The sequence below is a fragment of the Aegilops tauschii genome, chromosome 1, assembly GCF_002575655.3.
Source record: "Aegilops tauschii subsp. strangulata cultivar AL8/78 chromosome 1, Aet v6.0, whole genome shotgun sequence".
NCBI lineage: Eukaryota > Viridiplantae > Streptophyta > Magnoliopsida > Poales > Poaceae > Aegilops > Aegilops tauschii.
In genome coordinates, this window is record NC_053035.3 from 107,561,903 (window position 1) to 107,577,143 (window position 15,241).

General features: G+C 41.2%; 1 protein-coding gene across 5 annotated transcripts; it reads right to left on the bottom strand.

Moving 5' to 3' along the window:
* Positions 1 to 985: 985 nt before the first annotated feature.
* LOC109751023 (DNA-directed RNA polymerase IV subunit 1) lies at positions 986 to 12,997 on the bottom strand. Of its 5 annotated transcripts, none has more exons than XM_020309932.4 (19): positions 12,800 to 12,997; positions 11,678 to 11,762; positions 11,495 to 11,615; positions 11,291 to 11,415; positions 10,763 to 10,807; positions 10,445 to 10,687; positions 9,531 to 9,686; positions 8,982 to 9,119; positions 6,280 to 8,136; positions 6,020 to 6,189; positions 5,866 to 5,932; positions 5,660 to 5,772; positions 3,852 to 3,994; positions 3,332 to 3,561; positions 3,032 to 3,205; positions 2,807 to 2,944; positions 2,255 to 2,442; positions 2,031 to 2,142; positions 986 to 1,532 (listed from the first exon to the last, which is right to left on the bottom strand). In XM_020309932.4, exons 2-19 carry the CDS (start codon positions 11,759 to 11,761, stop codon positions 1,359 to 1,361), a joined length of 4,278 nt encoding a protein of 1,425 aa, XP_020165521.1. In that variant the 5' UTR covers position 11,762; positions 12,800 to 12,997; the 3' UTR covers positions 986 to 1,358. The 5 variants fall into 5 exon arrangements, with proteins under 5 accessions (XP_020165521.1, XP_020165522.1, XP_020165523.1 ...); XM_020309933.4 differs by having other exon boundaries at positions 12,788 to 12,995; XM_020309934.4 differs by lacking the exon at positions 12,800 to 12,997 and adding an exon at positions 12,235 to 12,710.
* Between the last annotated feature and the right edge of the window lie 2,244 nt (positions 12,998 to 15,241).

A 15,241-nucleotide genomic window follows, 5' to 3' on the forward strand; every position in this document is an offset into this window, starting at 1 on the left:
CTTTTGGTCCCTGGTGCGATGGACACCGTGTTGCCTTGTGGGATCCGTCATATTCTTATCTTTGGGATAGGAGCAGCCAAATCGCTACCCGCTAAATCGAAATGTGCTTAGTCGCTATTTAAGCCATCAAAAGGGGAATCCGGGCTCTATATATCCATATCTCGTATTTATTTTCTCATAGTTCGTAGGAATAGCTCGTCTCGTATTGACGGATAAAGATGCGAACCCTTTGCCGAGAAATAAGAGTGCTCTTGGCATCCAGCTACTTTGGCGGCCGCGGCAACACCATCGGACGGAACCCGCCCCACCGCCACCGAGCAGGGCCGCCATCAGATCTTCGTCGTGCTTCGCCGCCAAGAAAGCCGACCGATACCATGCCGCTGCCGGGGGAGAGCCACGTCCAGGAGAGGCCCCGTTGCCGTCGGCATTGCTCAGGTTTCTCCTGACAGTGTCCCTCCACGTCAGCAAGGGAGAAGGGGACGGAGGGAGGGAAGCTGGGTGGGGTTGAAGGCGAAGTTCGACTTGAGAACTGCTCGACGAATGGCCCTTATTATTTTAGCATTTTAATTGTGTTCCGGAAAACGAGTTTTGTATCTCTAATTAGTTAGCCGCCCTTTAGTTCCTCCTTCCCCTGCTGTGGCCTTCACAAGTTGCTCCCCTTGCGCGCTCCTCATTTTTTTTAGAGAAGGACGAAGACCCCGGTTGTGCGCTCCTCATGGAACCCCCCTCCCCGTTTGCTCCCAATGGCAAGCAGCACGGCCGATCGTAGTAGCTCATTCTCGTCGCCTCCCTAGAAGTTGTCCTTGCCCTTGGGCCGCGCTGGCCTTCTCCCCTTTGCCCAGCATTGCCGATCATCACTCATCTCTCCTTGTAACAAACGTCATGGAGAAAAACCTCACCATAAAAACTATGGGAGCCAAGATTTAGCTGCACCAAGAAACCTCACCGTAACCTCTTAACAAGTGCCGGAACCATGGCAAGAAAATTTCTGAAAAGTGGATAAAATGAGCACCCAAAATTTCTACATACAAACAGGGTTCACGATGGAGTTTCCTTCCAACATATCCAGATGCTAATGCCAAGGAGAAGGAAGGGTTGTACAACAAAAGAATGGCATCGCCCTACAAGACATGTTCATTTCCTACCAGAAGGGTGGCGAAGAAGCACGGCATCTTCGCCAATCAGCAGTTCACTCTTCTCTAGGATAACTGATCATCGTCCACTTCTTCTGTTCGACAGCTCCTTGTCGACAAAACATCAGATGCTCTCTACCTATGGTCTGAACTGAACTAGATGAAATGGCAACAGTGCTACTCTTTTTTCGAAAAGGAGGATGGACCCCTGGCCTCTGCTAAACATTATGACGAAACTGCTCTGTTCCGTAGTATCCTCTCTACATAACGTCCGAGCTCAGGCGAGATAGAATCCGCGGCAGCCTGGACACATTTCTTGTAAGAAAAGTCCTCAGTGGTACCGTCGTCCCGTACCATAATGAAGCACCTTGTTCCTGGGTGACTAGGATGATGTCCAATCTGCGAGGAGCACACATCACATCATCTCAGGGTAACAATATGCTAGAATTCAAGAGTAACCATAATGCACTGCAAAATAGTTGGCTATGATATCTACAACAAGCATAGGTACCAAAACAGGGATGTAACACAATAGATACCGTCAGATTGAACAATATGAACAGAGGGAAAGGATTGTTGTTCATGCAACCTTGGGAACACAACAATGCTACGAAAGCTGGTAAGAGTAGCAATCTTAAGATGGGATTAAATGAACACAATCCTTTTCACATTAAGGGGACAGCTCATTAGCACATTCGCATGTCAGCACCGAGAATATTAGCACATATACCAAATGATGAAAAACAGATGCACACAAAGATGCAAGAAAATCAATCCTATTATTTTGGGAAACAATAGGATTCCTATTAATACAGTCATCTATAGTTAGCTACATTCATATCAGTAGAATTGTAGAATGACGAAGCTATGAGGAAAACAGAAACGCATTTATATTACCTTTATATCTTTTATTCCAGCACCAATCTTTTCACGCCCTCTGGGATGAAATCTCAGGGCCTCGATTACACGTGATTTATCTAGCTCCACAACACATTCATTTAATTGGTACCTTCATGCAAGTAAAACATGGTATCATATAGGAATGTAATGAAGATAAAACTTCAAATGGGATAAAACTACTATGCACAATACAATTCCATGGATAGTGATGGGGGCATTACTCTCGTAGCATGTTCTGCAAGCAAGTGCGCATATCAATAATGTTGTCCCATATACCAACTGTAGCAACAAGAAAATCTTGCTCCACAGATATGGTGCTACCGTTCAAGAAAGCTTCACCCGGCGCTTGCCAAACTTCAGGGCTATTTAGGAAGTCATAGATGTTCTCATTTGGTATGGGTGCATGCGCCTGCAGAAAAAGTTAAATGTTAGCATTGAATTAAACATATGTATATGCATCGAGTACAGTAAGGAGAAAGCGTATTTTTATCCATTTATCACTTGGCCAAGATTAACTCACTGGTTACAAAATAATCCCAACGTCACGAGACAGACAGTTCAAGCATCCCACAGCCTGATCACAGACAGGTATCTGGGAAAATATATCTGGCACTATGCTCTCGAAAACTAAATGCATGAATCTATAGCAGTGGAGTAGAGGGCAGTTGTATATGAAGGCCTCAATTTGCTTTTACTTTTTTCATTTTTGGGAGTACAATGAAATGCCTCTAAAAAAGCATGCGCCTAAATTTGACAGTAGTTACAATACTCACCTTCCCAGAATAAATAATCTTGAAAGGACCTGATGTCCCAGTAGAAGGCTCCTTGCCCCAGGCCATTGCATCTACAGTACCACAGAGATTGTCCACTGAAGACTGCTTTGCAGCATTTATAAAAGTATGTGCAGGCCTCTGCAGAACATGACATCAAATAAGAATTTGTTCACCGCACTTTAAAAAGGAAAATCTTGTAGTAAAGGAGGAGCCTAAATTACTCACAGAAAAACAAGCTTCAGAAAATGGAGATGAGATTGATAATCGAGTCCGTTGTTGCTTCAAACCTTGACTGCTTAGTCCATGGAACTGCCCACTTACAGACAGGCAATTTGCCACGACCAGCAAGTGTTCGCGGCGAATATTCCTTCCAATATCATCAGTTTTTGATCTTAAAGACTGCACAAGGAATGAGGAAACATCAAATGCTATAGAAGAAATTATCATTGGCAATCAGGCTTCAAAACAGTTTGACCCAAATATTTAGAGAAGTGAAAATCAAAACAAAGAGAAGAAAATATATACTTCAACAAAGTATTTCCATGCTGAGTCTATGCCATATGAGCAGAAAATATCATATACGCTCCCTGGCCGGCTCCGCTCCCAGTCAATCAACTCCATAATTGCTATGCAAGACTTTTGTAGAGTAGCCCAAAACTTCACACTCTTGCAATGCTCCTCAGACATAACAACTTTCACAACAAGTTCACTGTCCTCTTGACACTGGATCTCAACTTTCTTAAATTCCAAAAATCCTGCAAAGGAAAAGAAGTATTGTGCATCAAATATAATCCGCATGTTCTGTACTGAAGGAATCAAGTTAGTATGTGGTATTTGAAACATAGAAGTCACATAACGGGTCCTCAAATTTATGAGAACATCAGAAGACTGAATCATACAAGTTGCAGCGAAAACAACTTTACCTTTGTACCATGAAACTTAGAAAAATAAAATTATATGTTCTACAACTCGATCTAGTAAAGTAAGGAGTTCCTTAGCACAATATAGAAAACATGTTTCGGAAAATCTATCGAACCATAATTACCTTTCACTAGTAAGGCCAGGAGGTTTGGAATCACCCTTTTCTTGATAGTGTCCAATTGAGACATAGAGTTTGAATCATCCTGTGTTACCACAGTGATGCAACAAGTCTGCCTGTTACCGCACTCATGGTCAGCAGAACATTTGCTGCAGGGTAGAAGTATTACATGTCAAAATATATATTGCAGAAGCTCAAAGAGAAAAAGTAAAGTAGGCATTCGCATAATGTATAACATACATAAGCACTTCATAGCCTACAATTCACCTCACATCTAATGCCTGACGTGTTTGTTGAAATATTGATGTGTATATATCACTTGGGCAGGCAATGCAATAGTTGGATTTAACTACAATGTAAATTTTTAGATAAAAACTGTTTAGTAGTATTAGTATTGGTCTAGGTGTCTGTATTAGTCTAGATTTCCTTCCTTGTATTCCAAGTCTCTTGTACTATATAGTTGCTCCTCTAATACAAAATATCTACTCCCTCCGTATCAAAATATAAGACGTTTTTGTAGGCTAGTTTAGTCTACAAAAACATCTTATATTTTGGTACAGAGGTAGTATTTTGTTGTGGTAATTTTAACTATATCAAGATGTCAAATTCTCCAAAATAAGAATGATAACTCATTTATTGTTGCTGGTTTGGTCTAACATTGATGTGAGGTAATCCATCAATGGATAACAGCATTGTATCCTGAATAGTTCAATTGCTACCATGAACAGCTATTGTTTTCCTTAACGAAATGACGCAAACTTTATAGGTGTTCCAGAAAAGACCAATACTATATGATGAATAGATTAAAATCTAGTATTTGGAGAGAAAAAAGGTTGCTAGGTTGACACTGTCGTGTGGGTTGGTCACCCAAATGCTAGGTACGGACGGCCCTAGCTGACTCCAACTAAGGGATATAATTGTGTTATCTTTAAGTTTGGGAATAGTATTATTAACTAGGAATTAGTAATCAATTAAGGAGAAGATATCCCTTAAGTCAAGCCTTACACCAACTAGGGACAAGATGTTCAGTTTGTTGCCTAGCTTGGGTTGTTACTTGACCCCTTGAGACCTTGAGATGAATGATCAAGCAAGAAGAATTACGACCTATATGTCGCTACTTCATCCTCGCAATCCCTAATCTAATCCCTCTCCCAAACAGCCGCCTGACCATCTTCCCAGCAGTATTTACCCTTCATGACATCATTTCGACAAAGAAATGAAGCACACACTATAAACTGATGCCGCTGAAATACAATTACTTTGTAGCATACTCCCTCCGTCCTTCAAAGAGTGTACTTCCAACATTGTTGGAGGGTCAAACTATCTCAAATTTTGACCGAGTTTGTGCAAAAATATATCAATGTTTATGAAACCAAATAAGTACATGATAAAAGTATATTTTATCATAAACCTAATGCTACTAATTTGATGGCATAAATATTGATGTATTATTGTACAAATATGGTCAAACATAAAAAAGTTTGACTTTCCAGCAAAGTTGGAGGTACACTCTTTAAAGGACGGAGGGAGTACACACCAAAATGTTTATCCCCTGATTGGTAAACATCAACAGAATCTAACTTATATGTTGCCATGAATGTTAGTGATAATTACCACACTGAGAGCGAGGGCAGAAAGGAGAGTTGAGTATATTAACAGGGCATATACTGTATCTTCATTTTCACGCTAGCGAGAACATGGAAGCAGTTGGCACACCAAATTAGTGGTTAGACAAAAAGAAACAGAGAGACATATAAATACTAATTTTAACTCGAACAATTTTTTCATGGGAACCAAATAGTTTCTGAACTTACCCCTTTGAAATATAAACTTTAGGGAAGTTTAACTTGTCTCTTTTGGCATTGTATTGTTCTGTAAGCTCTTCCACAACAAGTGTTAGTCCCAATCTTTTTTTCGTCATCATTTCCTGCATGTACGTACAAGTTTAAATATTTATTTAAGACATCAGCTTAATGACCCTTATAAAATAGGAAGTGTGGTTACTTCGAAAGAATAAGACCTGGCTTAGATGAAAATGAGTAATCCATGGGCTTCCTTTTGTTGACTCTATACCACATCCCCCATATCTGCAAAACAAAATGCAAAAAATATTAATTAATTAAAAAGTACTTCAACGTAAAGTGATAGGAAAAAGATGATTCAAATGTACTGACAGGATCATGACGGTGTCAACCAAATCAGAGAAGTTCACTGGCTCGAGATGATCCTTAACTTCTAGCGATGCATACTCCAAACCATATCTATATTTTTTTAGATTCTTTGACAGGAAAAGCAAACCAACATGATCCATAGAAGTACCACCCTTCTGGCACTTCAATACATCCTGAAATTAATGTTAAAGTAGTATCAGAAGAAAGAAAAGAGACATCACAATAATCATTGGCCGTGAAACAATATAGTAAAAGAGTGTAACCTGCAAATTCATGAGAGGAGATTCCTCCAAGCTGTTCACTGGGTGATCCAAAGCTCCATATGCAGCTTCTGAAATGGAACAAGCAGCCCACGAACCAACAGGGGCACCGAGTTCACCTTCCACATTGCGATCACTGCACATGTCTTCAGCAGTATCATAAGTGAACTGCATTATCTGCTGCCCGTAAGAACTTCTAACAGTCCCATCATAAGCAACATATAAATCCCTCAGGTGATACATTAGTTTTCTTGTTAAAGTCCCAGGAACATCTGCATTCTCACTGAAGAAGTTTGCTCTGCCAGATATCGAATGAAGAAGACACTCCAATGGATTTAAACCACCAGCAAAGGAATTCCTGATCACAGCATACAAGTTTTGGCCTCCCAAGCATTCACCCGTGCCCTCAGATTTATGTCTATTCCAGCTGGCACATGAGAGTTCCGACGGAATTCTAAAGGGGAATCTGCTTGCTGGAAGTTGAAGACCGACGCATGCAGTTTGTTGCACAAACTTCAACATGCTACCCTTACTTCCTGCATTAGTCATCATCATCATTGAATTATTTTTGGCTGTGTGCTGTTGAACCATCTTCTGAAGATCACTGAATACACTCTTAAACGCCATGATTGAAGATTTTATAATTGGCAGATTGCTCTGAATGAAATTGGACTGTTCATAAGATTGTGATAAATCAGCACAGTCGTCATAACATTTCAGAATCGGTATGGAATCTGGACTTAGCAATATCTGTTTAATACGAAAAGCCTCTTCAGCATCATCCAATGCCAGATTAACTCCATCAGCTAGTTTTCTCCTCGAGTCATGGTCCGGGAACAGATAGATATCCGAAAGACTGACACTTAAACCTCTCATGGTTAAAAACTCACATAGTACATCCTGAGCAGAAGAGAGTAACTCAAGAGCCTTGTCGCCATATTGTTTGAACATGACGGAAAAAAGGCCAGATATGCTATTCTGCAGCCAAAAAGATTCAGATGGGCAGGCAAGAACTTCACCGTCTACGATGTGTACCTTAGGCTCAATGCTGAAACTCATATCAGATGGAAGCAGCATGCTGAACAACTGCTTACCGGTCCACAGTGGACCATGAGAGTGTATAGATTTCATTATTGCTGGCCCTGGTGTCGGCGAGAGTGGATGGCATAATAACATTTGAAATTGCTGAACTTCAGTTTTCTTTAGTAAAACCTCTGAGCTTGTTAACAGATATGCTGCAGCTAGAGAGTCATGTGTTAATGACACCAAACTTCGCCCATCTTGCGCGTTCAATAGTTGGTGGCTCAAACTAACTAGCTCCCCAAGCTCAACTCTTGACTGTATGGACTGTGGGACATATCCATGCAAACAGTCCCCATCAAAATCTCCCGCGAGTGGTGCACAACAGAGTGGGTTGATTGAAAGTACCGACTGAACTGGGAGTAATTTTGCAGAGAGTCCAATAAGGGAGTGTTGATGTATTGACGGTGGCCTATTGATAAGAATAAGATCACCATCCTGCAACAGCCTGTGCACAGTGTCACCAATTACCAGCTGATTTGGCTTCCGAACAATAATTGTCTTTCCACTACGCTTAATGACTAGTTTTTCATTGGCAAGAAGGTAACAGTTGCACTTCAAATTTATGTTGTCAAAGTTGTAGGAGTTAACATGCTCAGAAACAACCAAGTTCGAAGCTAAATCCACAGGGATGCCAATTTCATGCAATCTAATCTTCGGATCACCGACCATAGTACCCCGAAAAGCATTATCAGACCGTTTGCTGAGAATGGCATCCTTCAACCATTTCATTCCATGTGTGTCTGTTGATGATTCCTTATCTGTCTTTTTAGAGTGTAACTGCAAATAAATAAAAATGTTAACAAGCAAGTGAAAGCATATGACATAAGCAGTAATCACAATGCTACCTCAAACTACATATTGATAATTCTTTGTTTTGAATAATAACAAAAACAAACAGCTTTTCATTCACTGAACCCGATACTCATCCTTCGAAATTAACCGAATTAAACTTAGAGGGGACTAGATGAAACAGCTATGTTTTGTCGGCTGTGTTTAATCTGTTTACAGAGGGCAACATATCAAGGTGGAAGATTGGTGTATGCACTATTCTCCACTACAATCAGGTAAGTGCCAGAACAATTTGAATATCATATGGTGCAAGTCAACTACTGAGTGCATGTTTGGAGATGGAAAGCAATTAATGGAAAAGGGATGGACAAAAATGGGAACCAACTAATACTGTCAAATGCATAACTCCATATGTGTGAGTGGGAACAAAATAAACAAGAGCTGCTTCAAATAAAACACACCTAATCTAACCATATTAAAAGGACTGTTATGATGCTTTTAAGAGCCGCATCAAAATAAGCTAACATGTCTTTTTACTGGATTACGACAGAGAAGTGTTGCGCGCACAAGTGTGTGTGGGGTTGAGGTTATGAAGTACAGACTTTGGTTTAATTGTTTTTTATTGAGTATCTACAGATCTGACAATACGACATGAGAACTTGACCGGAAAACTGCAAGGGAGGCTCTGACAGTGTATAATTTTAGTAAAACTGACAAAAATAGGGAAATTCATATCTGGATAATGTGGATCATGCTATGCGGATATTGCAATAGAAAGACATATAATCATGCAACATCAATACTGCAATAAAACAAGATATCAGCTCCCTTGCCTTTGACAATTTGAGGCACTCCACAACTCGGCTTGTGACAAGTGAACTTGCAAGAACACTGAACTGTGGATGCTGACGCAAGTCATCAAGTTTCCTACCGACATCAACCGTCCTCTTGTAAGCTTTTGTCAGGTCATCCTAAGTCCAAACATGGAATGAAAAAACATATAAGTCCATAATTACGACACCAACACAGCCCAGATATGCACCAAGTATGTGCATCAGACCACAATAAAACAAGCATGCTCAAGAAACCTATAAGGAAACCAGAGAGAATACTGCCTTGTTTTGGCAACAGAATTGTGTAAGAGTATATTAGACAGAATAGTGATGAATCATTTAGTTAGATGTAGGAAGACTAGCCTAGGTTCTCTCGTTGATTACATGATTTATTGTTGACTCACTATCAGATGTAAGTCCTTACACCATACAGAGGATTTGGTTGCATTTAACAAAAGCATTTAAGGGGAAAATTGTTAGAAAACGTTGAAGGGATGATACAGAAAATAATCTTTGGTATGAAGTTCACCAGAGAGGTCTAGCACTTACATAAGCTAGGCGAGGGCCATCTGAAAACCCATAGGGCAACTCCGCCACGCGATGGAAGTTAGGAGTCACCGGCAAACACGACAGGAAAATTAGCTCCGGCCTTGAAGCAAACCGGCTAAATAGCTTAGGATCAAGTTGTTCCAATATGTGAGAGACCTGCAAATACGATAAAGGAAATAAGGTTTTAACCATAAGAAATATTTTAAAATTATATGGTCGGTTGCTTGCCATTTACTTTTGAAAGAAATACGCTGCAGCATAGCAATACCAGTGCAGTGGCCTACAAGAATATGCATACCACCTTTCAAAAGAAGCTTTGAGAAAATAGCATTGGCCCAGTTTCCCTTATCACTTAATTATGTTTTTCATCCACACATCGTCCACTGAACAAAACTAGAGGTGCATTATAATTTCACTGAAAAGTGGATGAGTCAATTTACACCCTATGAGGACATTCTGCATCCACTTTTATGCAGAGAGTTGGTAATGCATCATCGTGGACCAAGTGTATTGCCTTAATGTTCATGCAAAACTATTTTGCCAGATAATAATAATGATATATCATATTTCTGGATCACATAATGTTTGTTGTGTTTTGTTTTGTGCATGTTATAAAATATTCAAAACAACACAAGCAACCCAAAATCCCCTTTAAATTGTCTTATAATTCCATACACTTGACGCTTTGAGAAAAATATGGCAGGGACAAAGTTGATGAATTGTCATCCAATAATATAGAACATTTTTCTCAAAAGAAGAAACAGGAAAGATGCTGCAGCAAAACCAAATCTGCTCTGCAAGCCAACACAGAACGGACTAATGTTACTGAATAGCAAATACTCTGCAACAATTAATATGGATCGGAGGGAGTACTAAAGCTGTGACAATTAATATGGATCGGAGGGAGTACTTACTTGGTATGGAGACAATAATATCTTGGTCATATTTGATTGAGGGGGGTGGTGATGAGGTACGAAATCCCAATAGTCCAGGGGAAGAACTTCAGCTGAATCAGTCACTCTGTCAGCAACTTCTGCAGTAAGCGAAATTTTGTCCATAACGTTATGGTCCCGTAGAAGTTTAGCCTTGGACAATGTTATTCTTGGGCTTGTCAGTGTCTTAAAGATTACATCGGGGTATTGTTTAGTGCCATCCTTCTGTTCAGCAAAAAAGGGTCAAGGTTTAATATGATAGGGCAGAATTACAGGCCCAAACGTTGAACATGCACTTACTGAGCAATACTTGCAAGTTGCTTGACTTGTTGCCCCATCCGACCTCTTCGACAACAAAAATCAACATGTTAGAGGAATAAATATGAACCAACCCGATATACCAAAAACGAGAGATGCTTCTGCATGCATAGTTTCTATATTATGTGTTGCAATGCCTACATATCTTCTGATGTGCTTTTGAAATGTAAATATCTTGTCTCACAAATTCCAAACGTTCAAACAAATAAAATGTTAGTAATCAGTATAAAGCTTGGTTTCCACATTGCAGAAGTTTGTTTAAAGATACGTTAGGCATGGGAAAAGATGCACTAGCTATGACAGCAGTACCGATATTTGTTTTATGGACTTTTATTTTGTATGCAGGACTTAACACCATGACATTAGTTCAGCAGATCAACAATGAGAGTTTTTGAACAAGGACATTATTGTCCAGAGGCGCTATGGCCCATAAGGTATGACACCCTTAAAATATTAAAGAGAATAAATTGGTAAATCAGGATGAACTAGGTTAATCTGGCTATTACAAACCTTTGAATCTCTGTTCTGCTTTGGAGTGTGGCAGCCAGGACATATCTGATTCAGTAACTGAACAACTTCCTCGAATAGATGCGGGTTGAACACAGTTGCCGGCAGCTTAATCACGCCAGAATGACCTAAAATTTGGACACGTCAATTTATTTTGGATTAGGAACAACCACATAAATTTGATGCTGAATGCTTAATATTACTCACCATCACATTCACGCACACTCTGCGCTCCGCAAGTCTCACACTGTGGTGCCCCATTTGGTAGTCCCAACTTGGCACTACTGACATCAGATGGTTCTACAATGCTCGCGCTGCTTGACTTTTCCTGTAAATGCACATCAGCTTTAAGTATATTCCTCTTTGCGGGGGCAAAAAGCAAAAGCTTACCATCTCTGTATTGGTCATGAGATAGAATGTGATGCCTTTCAGCTCCCCGGTTGGCATTCCCATTTCAGCATTTGGCTCCTCCATCCTGCAGAACGAACACATAGAAAATGTCATGTACTGACAGAAGTAGATGATGACACACGAAAAGGAACAGAATCTAATCTAAATCATTGATACAGGAAGAAATAGTTTGATGGAACAGCAAACTGCTACAGGCATTGCTACGGAAACAGGAATCGCATCTCAATCCCAGGCACTCGTATCAAATCGGACAGTTGATAGCAAAACCGGAGCAAACGGGCCATCGGCACGAACTGACAACCAGTACCAATTTACAGGAGAAACGTGAATTAGTACGAGAATGTGGTCAGATTGGACGCTGGAATTCCTACGGAATTTGGACACAGGAAACCAATTCACAGGAATTTGACAGCACGGCTCGTTTGATCCGAAGAGGGTTTATAGGAAAAAAAATACAGGATCGAAGTCCACGACAGAAAACAAAATAGCCTACGAGGAAAAACCCTCCACGGAGAGGCAGAGCCGGGGCGCCTCACCTGCAGAGGACGGAATCAACCCGCCCCTAGTCGAATCCCAGGAGCGGCAGAAGGTGGCGGCGGCGCCTCGCTTGCCAACGCCGCCGGCGCCAGCAATCTGCGTGCGAGGGAGAGCGAAGGGGGAGGGCGGCACGGAGACGAAGAGGAGGAGGGCGGCACGGAGAACGCTAAACTAAAGAGAATCTCTCTCTGAATCCTAACCGGTTCAGAGTCGGACGAACACCTGCGGAAAGGTAAGGAAGAATATTTCTAGCCGTCTCGGGGTTCGGGCGCCGCGCTCCACCTACCTGGGGGTTTGGGCCTTTTGGAATTTGCGGGCGGGCGGGCGAGAGAGCCGCCACAACCGGGGGTGTTTTTGGGCAGTCCACCGGGAGAAGCGGCCTGATTCCCTGACGTCACTGCGCCTTCTTCCTCGGTCCAAATGGCAGACGGGGGATCAAAGAAGACTGAGAGAGAGAGGAGTCGGACAGGGGGCACTGCAGAGGTCAGTCAGGAGGATTACCCGAACACGAACCTGGAGCGGGGCGCTGCAGAGGTCAGTCAGGAGGATTACCCGAACACGAACCTGGAGCGGAGCGCTGCACGCGGCGGCGGCCGACGGGAGGGGCGGCTTCGTCCGTCCGGCTCCGGCCGGCTGACCGCGGTCGCCGACGGGAGAGGCGGCGGGGCGCGCCCGCGCGGGCTGCGTTGGAGCGAGGGAGTCTGGGAGAGGAGGCGCACGGCCTGGCCTCGTGCTGGCCGAGGGGCAGAGTACTACTCTGACTCGCTTTTTCTTTTCTGAGATTTGGATTTGATGAATTGGACCAGGATCCAGGGGTGTGTATATTATATATACTCTTGTAGCGGGCCTTTTTAAGGGAAACGTTTATCAGCCGCCATAAAGCTTTTATAAAACTAGTGGAATTTGATAAATGAAAAAATAAACACCACCTTATATTATACTACAACCCGTAGTAAATTTTTTTTTTTGAAAAACGTAGTAAACTGATTCTGACAAAGATTGCACATTGCACTTTGCATTTTTCTGAAAATACCAGTGTAGTATAAAAACATGGCTACATTTGTGACGCGAATAAAGCTTTGGGTTGGCAAGTTTAGGCGTAAAACGAATATGTTTGAACGTTTATCATGGTGGTGGATTTGCTTTTCTTTTGAGAGACTATAAGGGGTGGATCGGTAAATTCCTTGCATCATCTATAGAATACTTAATGAATTTGTGCGCACGAAACCAAGTTTGAAATGTATTTATTTGTTTACAAGAGAGCATCAACATTGTGACGCTTGAACTTCGTATTTTTGGCTTTAGTGTCAGTGTCGCAAGTCAAAACCTTAAAATGGGCATTAATGAACCTTCCTTTTCCATCCCGACAGGTTTGCTCCATTTTGTTGCCTCCTGGTGTGTTATGTGTCATGCTATCTTTCATAGTTTTTACAGAATATGGAGCGAACAAAAGGCTTTGACTTAGCAAGTTTAGTCATAAAATGAAAATGTCTCGACGCTAATCATTTGTAGAAGAATTATGCACAGGATTTGCTTTTCTTCCAACAGTTTAAGGGCAGATTTGCTGATTCCTTGCATCATCTAGGGTTTTTAAGAAACTTGTGCGCGAGAATAGAATTTGAAATGTATTCACCGGTTGCAATATACAGGAAAAGTGTGAATGAGTACGGAAACATAGTTAGATTGGGCGCTGGAATTTCGACAGAATTTGGAACCATGGAACTAAACACGAATTTGAAATGTAGTAAACTTATCCAGACAAAGATAGCACATTGCACTTTGCATCTTTCTAAAAAATACCAGTGTAGTATAAAAACATGGCTATATTCGTGGCGCGAAATTATGGCGCGAATAAAGCTTTGGGTTGGCAAGTTTAGGCATAAAATGAATATGTTTGAACATTAACTATTCGTATGATGGTGGTGGATTTGCTTTTCTTTTGAGAGACTAGGGGTGGATTGCTAAATTCCTTGCATCATCTAGAACACTTAATGAATTTGTGCGCAGAAACCGAGTTTGAAACGTATTTATTTTATTAATCGAGAACATCAACATTGTGACGCTTGAACTCCGTATTTTTGGCTTTAGTATCAGTGTCGCAAGTCAAAACCCTAAAATGGGCATTGATGAACCTTCCTTCTCCATCTCCGACAGGTTTCCTCCATTTTGGTTGCCTCTTTGTGTGTTATGTGTATGCTAGCTTTCATAGCTTTTACAGAATATGGAGCGAACAAAGGCTTTGGCTTAGCAAGTTTAGTCATTGTCTCGGCGCTAATCATTTGTAGAAGAATTATGCAGTGGATTTGCTTTTCTTCCAACAGTTTAAGGGCAGATTTGTTGATTCCTTGCATCATCTAGCGTTTTTAAGAAACTTGTGCGTGAGAATAGAATTTGAAATGTATTCACCGGTTGCAATATACAGGAAAAGTGTGAACGAGTACGAAAACATAATCAGATTGGGCGCTGGAATTTCGACAGAATTTGGAACCATGGAATCAAACACGAATTTGAAATGTAGTAAATTGATCCTCACAAAGATAGCACATTGCACTTTGCATCTTTCTAAAAATACCGGTGTAGTATAAAACCATGGCTATATTCGTGGCGCGAAATTATGGCGCGAATAAAGCTTTGGGCTGGCAAGTTTAGGCATAAAATGAATATGTTTGTACATTAACTATTCATACCATGGTGGTGGATTTGCTTTTTTTTTGATAGACTAGGGGTGGATTGGTAAATTCCTTGCATCATCTAGAACACTTAATGAATTTGTGCGCGGAAACCGAGTTTGAAACGTATTTATTTTATTACACGAGAACATCAACATTGTGACGCTTGAACTCCGTATTTTTGGCTTTAGTATCAGTGTCACAAGTCAAAACCCTAAAATGGGCATTGATAAACCTTCCTTCTCCATCCCCGGCATGCTTGCTCCATTTTTGTTGCCTCTTGGCGTGTTATGTGCCATGATAGCTTTCATAGTTTTTACAGAATATGGAGCGAACA

What these genes read in the sequence shown, in the direction of transcription:
- LOC109751023 (XM_020309931.3), bottom strand. Translation starts at nt 11,779, where the DNA reads ATGTGTTCGTTCTGCAGGATGGAGGAGCCAAATGCTGAAATGGGAATG. An exon ending in GAGTGTGCGTGAATGTGATG is followed by an intron (nt 11,416 to 11,494) that starts GTGAGTAATATT and finishes TCCAAATTTTAG; the next exon opens with GTCATTCTGGCGTGATTAAG. An exon ending in TTGCAGAACATGCTACGAGA is followed by an intron (nt 2,143 to 2,254) that starts GTAATGCCCCCA and finishes ACTTGCATGAAG; the next exon opens with GTACCAATTAAATGAATGTG.